This window comes from Cynara cardunculus (assembly GCF_001531365.2).
Source record: "Cynara cardunculus var. scolymus isolate 2C chromosome LG 1, CcrdV1, whole genome shotgun sequence".
NCBI lineage: Eukaryota > Viridiplantae > Streptophyta > Magnoliopsida > Asterales > Asteraceae > Cynara > Cynara cardunculus.
Window position 1 is genome coordinate 17,869,204 of NC_037528.1, and position 8,758 is coordinate 17,877,961.

General features: G+C 35.2%; 1 protein-coding gene across 1 annotated transcript; it reads right to left on the reverse strand.

The window, feature by feature from the left end:
• Nucleotides 1–6,990: 6,990 nt before the first annotated feature.
• On the reverse strand, nucleotides 6,991–8,487 carry LOC112520146. Its single transcript, XM_025128477.1, has 4 exons — nucleotides 8,349–8,487; nucleotides 8,178–8,265; nucleotides 7,972–8,086; nucleotides 6,991–7,898 (listed from the first exon to the last, which is right to left on the reverse strand). The coding sequence occupies exons 1-4, from the start codon at nucleotides 8,485–8,487 to the stop codon at nucleotides 7,089–7,091; spliced, it is 1,152 nt and encodes a 383-aa protein (XP_024984245.1). The 3' UTR covers nucleotides 6,991–7,088.
• Between the last annotated feature and the right edge of the window lie 271 nt (nucleotides 8,488–8,758).

The window sequence follows — 8,758 nt, forward strand, 5'->3', positions numbered from 1 at the left end:
ATGGGGAAAATTACCGTATTCTCGAGTTTTTTAAGAATGAAGGGAAACAAAACCGAAGTATAATAAGATTGATTTAATATTTATCGGTTATTAATATAAAAATATAGCCCAGAATTTTCTGTTCTTTTTATAGAATGTACCAATTTAATTAAATTATTTAATATTATAAATGAAAAAATAAATATAAATTTAGCATTTGTACAGAATATTAATGCATTTTTAAAAATTCTTAAAAATAACGTCATTATTCCTAGCAAGCAAGCGAGCAATTTTAGACATTAAAAGACGAAATAACAGTCAAACTATATAAATCAGATATAATATTTGATTTTTTTGTCCCCCAATCAGATACAAATAATTTTTTTCGTGTCCACAATTACTATGGAATATCAACACTCGGTTTTTATAAAAAATATTTTTTACAAGAAAATATAACAACATTCGTTGGCTAATTTATATGTTTCAAAAAAATTGGTAAAAATTAAAAATCTTCACACACAATCATATTTTTTAAGGGTTGTCACGATAGATTGTGTTTACAGGTTACGGGTTGTGAGAATACAAATGTTTTATTTTATACAGTAAAAACATGACATTTGGTCCTAAAACTGTTAAAAAAACCATTTTAAATCGTCACCTATTTATTAAAAACACTCATTAATTATTAAATCGATTTGTACACTAAAAGATGAAATAGCAGTCAAACTACGCAAATCAGATATAATATCTGATTTTTGTCCCTCAAATCAGATACAAATAACTTTGCGTGTCCACAATTATCATGGTTTTATTTTATAAACTAAAACCATGACATTTGGTCCTAAAAAGAAAAAAAAAAGTTTAAATCGTCTCCTATTTATTAAAAACACCCCTCAATAGATATACACCAAAAAAACAAAAAAGTGGGAAAAAAAATACATGGATCGCCCCCGGGGGTAGATCCGGTAAGGTGGAGATCTCCCCGGTGGTAGATTCTAATTATCGAGACAAATAGTGTTGGTTTCTTAAAGTAAATACGTATGTATCCCACCAAATTAATTTTTTAATATTTTTTTTACTATTTGGTGAAACAAGAAGGGATCGCCCCCATGGTCAAACCTCTACCTCCCGGGGACGATCCATAAAAAAAAATTCCCACTATTTTGTCTTTTAGTGTATATCGATTAAGGGGTGTTTTTAATAAATAGGAGACGATTTAAACTATTTTTTTTACCTTTTTAGGACCTAATGTCATGGTTTTAGTTTATAAAATAAAATAATGATAATTGTGGGCACGAAAATTTTTTATTTTTATCTGATTTGGGGGACAAAAATAAGATATTATAAGAACATTTGTATCTAATTTTTGTCCCCCAAATCAGATAAAAATAATTTTTTCATGTCCACGATTATTATAGAATATCAACATTCGGTATTTATAAAAAAATATATATTTCTTATAAGAACATTCGTTGGTTAATTTATGTGTTTGAGAAAAATTAATAAAATTAATAAATCTTTCATATTGTTTTAAGGGGTGTGACGGTAGATCGTATTTACGGTTTACGGATTGTAAGAGTACAAATGTTTTATTTTATACAGTAAAACCATGACATTTGGTTCTAAAACAGTTAAAAAAAACCACTCTAAATCGTTCTCTATTTATTAAAAACACTCATTAATTGTCAAATCGATTTAGATACTAAAAGACGAAATAGCGGTCAAACTACGTAAATTAGATATAATATATGTTTTCTCTCCTCCAAATCATATAGAAATAAAAAAAATTTGTCCAAAATTATTATAGAATATTAACATTCGGTGTTTATAAAAAATATATTTCTTACAAGAAAATATAACAACATTCGTTCGTTAATTTATACGTTTCAAAAAAATTGGTAAAAATTAGAAATCTTCACCCACAAACATATTTTTTAAGGGTTGTCACGGTAGATTATGTTTACGGGTTGTGAGAGTACAAATGTTTTATTTTATACAGTAAAATCGTGACATTTGGTCCTAAAATGGTTTTAAAAAATCACTCTAAATTGTCTTCTATTTATTAAAAACACCCCTTAATTGTCAAATCGATTTAGATACTAAAAGACGAAATAATGGTCAAACTACGTAAATCAGATATAATATCAAGTTTTGTCTCACAATCAGATACAAATAAAAAAAAATCATGTCCACAATTATTATAGAATATCAACACTCGGTGTTTATAAAAAATATATTTCTTACAAGAAAACATAACATTCGTTGGTTAATTTATACGTTTAAAAAAATGATAAAAATTAGAAATCTTCACGTACAATCATAGTTTTTAAGGATTGTCATGGTAGATTGTGTTTACGGGTTACGGGTTGTGAGAGTACAAATTTTTTATTTTAGGCAGTGAGCGATTTACAAAATCGATCAAAAATGGTGAGCGATGTAGACTTAAATCGGATGATATAGCAAGCGGTTTATTTCAAATCCGGACATAAGGTGAGCGATTAAGATGTAAATCGCCTGGCTTGGTGTGCGATTTACCCATAAATCGGATGAGGAGATGATCGATTTAGACACAGATGAGTTCTTGAATCCAAATGAAATATGATCGATGAAGATGAAGATTGTAATGAAGATGGGCTGTTGGGCTGTTGAGACTGAGATGGGCCTGAAAGATAATGGGCCTTGAGCGATTTAGGCTAAAAAAATGTTAAAAACACAAAACAACAAAAAATATTAACTAAAAATAGATCAAAACACTAATTTTAAAAAAAATTAAGAACACGAAAAAATTTAAAAACACAAAATCGATCAAATCTCAAAATGGAATGATTAAAACACAAAACTTTGTGTTTAACAAAGATTCACAACACAATTACGAGCAGTTTGATTATGATTTTAACACAAAAACACAAGATTTTGAAAAAAAAATTGGATCAAACCCAAGAAAAAACGAAGAACAAAATAAGAACACAAAAAAAAATCCAAAAAATTTCAAAAAAAATTTCGTCAAATCTTGATTTCTTCTCCTGATTTCGAACAAATCCTGCTCTGATATCAATTATAGATCCCACTATATCAATCTTCAAGTAATCTTCAAACAACAATGGCAGATCTTGATAAATCTCTTTAAGAACACTTGAGAGAATAGAGAGAAAATGTCAACACCCTAAGAATGGTCAAACTTTATTATGTAAAAACTGATTTTACAATTTAACTCTTACCCAAAATACAAAGGAATTACCCTTTATATAGGGTCAAACATAAAAGCCTAGTCAAAGTTAAATTATTCTAAAGAAAAGTCAAACACGATGACTTTTATACAATTATAGACAAAATTAACTTTTGAGACTAATACAATTTTACACTGACTTTCAGTCCTAACACAAAATAGTGGGGAAAAAATACATGGCTCGCCCCCGGGGTAGATCCGGTGAGGTGGGGATCGCCCCCCGGAGGTAGATCTCAATGATCGAGGCAAATAGTGTTGGTTTCCTAAAATAGATACATGTGGGTCCCACCAAATTAATTTTTAATATTTTTTTGTACTATTTAGTCAATCAAGAAGGGGATCGCCCCCATGGTCAAACCTCTACCCCCGGAGGCGATCCGTGTGGTCATTTTAGCAATTTCGGTTAAAGTTGCCTATTTCGTTAATAAATCAGATATATTTTGGTCGTTTTGGTGATTTTCCCATTTGACATTCCTTAGCAACTAATGGTATTTTGATGGAATAGAATTCCCTTATTTGCATAATACTAAATATGCCTTTGACCTAATATACCATAATCTCATAAAACCCAATATGACCATCATCGACCACCTTTGACCACCGTTAATGTGAATCACCGCCGACCATTGCTATTTGAACCACTACCGACTACCACTGATCTGAACCATCGCCGACCACCACCGTCGACCACCGGCGATCTGAACCACCACTAATCTGATCCACCGTCAATCTGAAAAGACCGCAGGTTACCGTCATCTGAACCACCATGGACCACCACCGATCTGAATCATTGTCGACCATCGCCATCTGAACCACAACAGACCACTATCGAATTAAACAATCACTAACTACTGTCGATCTGAATCACCGCCAGCCACCGCCGATCTGAACCACCGCCGACCATAATCAATCTGAACAACTATCGATCTCATCTGATCCATCGTCGATCTGGACCACCCTCGGTCTGAACCATTGCCAATCTAAATCACCACCAATCTGAACCACATTCGACCACCACCACCTAAAGCACCACGGACCACCATCAATCTAAACCACTATTGATTACCATCGATTTGAATCACCGCCAGACACTGTCGACCACCGACGATTTGAATAACCACCGATCTGAATCACCACCACCACTGCCGATCTGGATCACTATCCACTTGTAACACCCTCATTTTTCATCATGAGTTGTGTCACGTCGTTCTCATTAAATAACAATAAATAACCCCAAAATATAGCGGTTAATAAAGCCTTGTTACATCGGAAGTCTTACAATAATTTAATTGTAATCAATATCTCAAAATTAACCCGTCCCATACTAGGTTACGTTACATGGAAATCCAATTAAAATACTAAAGATTTTATAAATCATAACTTGAATAATAGTTCTATTTCCTATGTAGAACCTTTGCCCTTGTCTGTTCTTGAACTTCCAGCTCCTGAGATGCATATTAATAGTCAGCTTTATAAAGCTCGGTGAGTTCATGGTTTTTTGTGCACAATCATACATATCTCATCATGCATAAAACAGACAATACCCCCAAATACAATAATGTGCACATTTGTTTCAAACTCTTTTGAAATAATAATAAGATCTCTTAATTTCTCGTCGGGTTAAGGTCTTACCGTCATCGGCATATTCCCGGGTTACACGGCTATCCCTTGTCCGGTCACCCATCCCTTATGACTTTTGACCCCTTCCCATACGCGACAAAAATAATAACTCGTTTATAACATGCTAATTAATGTTTAAAAAATACGTAAACAAATAGCATGCAACCCGTAATAATAATTCATATACATGTAATAAACCCATAAACATGTACATAAGAAAAATAACGTAATACTAAAATAATTTGTATGTAAGCATGCATCGCAGTTAAATTCTCATGAAGACTCACCTGAATAGCTCTACTTAACTAAACTTCGTCCTTGAGTAATATCCTATAACATGTAATCATATTTCCATAATTAGAGTACGACTTTTCACAAAAAGTCAACCTAAAAGTCAAATGGGTCAGTCCTAGGGTTGGCATGGTCAATGGGTCAACCCTAAGCATACCACGTCATCATGTACCACCTCCCAAATGAAATTTTTCACATCCAAAATAAATTACGACGTATTAAACCAACATTTAATTATATACGATTCTCGTTATAAAAACGTTCGATCCCACAATTATATAGTCACAACTCCCGAATTAAGTTATTAAATTATTTTCTTATAATTTAAATATGAAAATCCAATTAATTAATATCATTTACAATTGATGTCCAAATCTTGACCAACTTAATCAAAACATCCCGATTTATTTCGATTAATCGAAGTAAATAAATGAGCTTCAAATCTCTTTTTAACAAATACCGATTTTATCAAAACAACTCGAGTCTAACCGAATTCGACCAAACGCACAAACTACTTGCAATCTTGAGTTTTAAGTAATATACATTAATAAATAGTACTTTACGCATAAAAAGTGGTTTTTAAGAGTTTTTATGAAATGCTTTATAATATATTATAGATAATTTATTAAATGAAAATAGGCTTTTAACTGAAGTGAAGGGTGGTGACCACCTTTTGGCTTCCCAAGACTACACGACATATTTCCCGTTCAAATGAAGTGGTCGGGAAATTACCGTCCGATTGGAGTTGTGAAAACGACAAAATCGTGAAATTGCCTCCGATTGAAGATGCTCTTAACCGGTTCTTCTCACTGTGCCCTTCCTTATTCCTGCTCCAAGACCAGCGCATCCTTCGCCATTTTCGTCCTCACCAGTCACCACCACCTCCAAACTCACCCTCCGCTTCTATGTGTCTCTCAAACGTCTCCTAGGTGGTTCCGGTCATTCTGTTAGCATCCAACCACCACCCATCCTATACTTAGAGTTCATGCCCTCATCAGTCAGYTACTGTTCGAGGGTGTAAGCGATACAAATGGTGGTGCTACGATGGAGGGTTGCCAACTTGCCATTAGCGTCTTTCTTCATTTCGGGATTTTTTCAGATCGATTTCGATTTGCAATGAGGACTGCCGAACTCATATTCATTTGGGTTTTGGTTTTGATATGGATTTTGCTTTGGTTTCTTATATCGGTTTCGATATAGGTTTCTTCGATCTATTTACGAGTTCATCGTCTGGATCTTGTTGATTTGGGTTCAAATTTACTTGGCTTCCCAGTTTCGTTCCCACTTCCCTTTAGGTTCCAACTCCCAAGTAGCGACAGCGTAACTCTATCTAGCCTTCGGGCATTGTCGCACCTCCATTAAGTTAAGGTAGCGAGTTCACGAAGACAGCGAGATAGGTACGAAGTACATCCCTTCATGAAATCACGCCTTCGAGTGTGCAAAATGCTAAATCCTTGACCCTTTTTTATTCTCTCATATCAACTTCTCTCATATAGAAATCTGAATCTGGTTTAGCTTTACTGTAGTTGAAAATGGTTTCGGATGTGTTACTGGTTGCTTATAGATACATATAATATAAGCAAGACAAGACAAATGATTATCGAATAGGATTCTGGTTAGTGCTTCCAATTCGGAAGATGTTCCAATTTGTGTTCAATGTATAGTTTCTATTTGCCGTTTGGATTCTATCCAGAAATTGTCGGTTTCATGGAACATGATTTCGCCATTAAGATAAATTATCCAATACATCAATATAGAATACAAGTAGATGGAAACAGAACTCGAAATCTACATTTTGAATCATCGGTAAGTTGTGGATGATGATTTTCTTCCCATCGATGTTCCAACTTGACGAGAATGAATTGTATCTCGTTTAGTTTCCTGCGAGTCATAAAGCATCAGTGTGTCAAACCCTATCCAACTATATCTCTTTCATGAATTGAAGTATATGATGAATGAACGAAAGRAAAATCTATACCRTATCTAATGAGCTCTTCGACATGATCCTTCYATAACCAGATCCTTCATTGATCGAACCCTTGAGTTTCAGCTTTGTTTCTTTCTCCTCAATGCTTGATTTTCTGGCGTTTATAATCTTGTCCACCATCCTGCTTCCAAGAATCTGGCCACCAATTCCTGTTTGAAACATTCTACTACCACCCTTTTGAGCAGCCATGGTGGTCATGTTTTCTTCCGTCGTAGGTGCCATTTTTCGACCTCTCGGTGAACACGACTGCCTTCTTGCTCTCATACTGGAAATTTCAGGTTTCTGAGGAGGTGCAACTATGGTGTTTTGACTACTTTTTTGGTTAATAGGTCGTCCTCTTGAAGCTGAAGTGGATCGATCTGTCTTTAGATTAGGTGGTGTTTCATCTGAAAAACCAGGAAATTGGGTTGGCGTCCTGGATGTTACCAGAGGTGAAACCCCTCTACTTTTTTGTGTGGTTCTTGACGACGAATTCATTCCCTGAATGCTTTTCGATTGATTTGTACCCAGGAAATTGAAACGACCATCTCTTTCACTCAATGGTTTTGATATAGATGGGGTCGTATTCGACTTGTGGGCGAGTTCGATCACACCAGTCTTGTTGACGGTGCTGATCAATGGGATCGGAGCTGTTTTTATGTTCTTCTTCTGATCAGTGAACAAGCTGCTTGACCTCCCGTTAGGTGTTACTGATCTTGCTGGAATCTTTGGTTTGGGATTTGTTGTTTTAGACCTTCCTGCATCGGCACCAATGCTTCTATGCTTTGGTTCCATCTCTTCTGGTTTTGCTGCAAACTAAGGTTGGGGTTAGACCAAGAACACGATGGTCATACAGGTGGAGAAAGGAACACCGAGTTTGCATACATACCCGTGAAATAGAGGGGTGGATGATGGGCAATTCGCGTTGAATAACAAGCTCGTGATTATTTATGGTTTCCATCTCGAGGGATGGAAATAGAGGGGTGGCGGGTGGTGTCTTCAACCTTGGGTAGAAGCACAAGGATCAGTCGTGCTCTATTTTTTAAAAGAATAAATACATGAAGGAAGGCGAAGGCGAAGGCGATGGATAGTTACCAGTCATAATCATTTTTGTGGGTCTCTCCAAGGAATGTTATCCCTGGTCCTTTCTTTGATGATGGGATGGCGTAAAGTGGATAGTTTCCTACAATTCAAAAGGATATGAATATCACCACACCAGTCGTTGTTGTGATTGCATAAGTATAGGTAGATTGATAGAGAAGTTACCGTTGGATTCAAAGTCATCGAAAACAGGGTGAAGAAGGCTAAGGACTCGATGTTTATGCATCTCTCGGAACAAACTAAGATCTTCATCTTTATCTTTTGAATGATTAGAGAATATGTTCCTCCGGGCACCACCGTCCATTGGAGTTGTGTTAGTGATGTAAAGTTGAAGGATGATTGTATATATGAAAGGAGATGGAGGAGAAAGACACATATTAAAGGGGGCCGGCTGTCGGCTGTTTTGATGAAACCAAAGTTGGATGGATGGATGTGGCATTTGGCGATTGTTGGGATTAATAATTTAAATTTACATCTAACCTTATTCTCTAATGACTATGACACCCCAACCTTCACTAATACGACATTTTCATTGCCAAAGATGGATGTGGCATTTGGCGATTGTTGGGATTAAT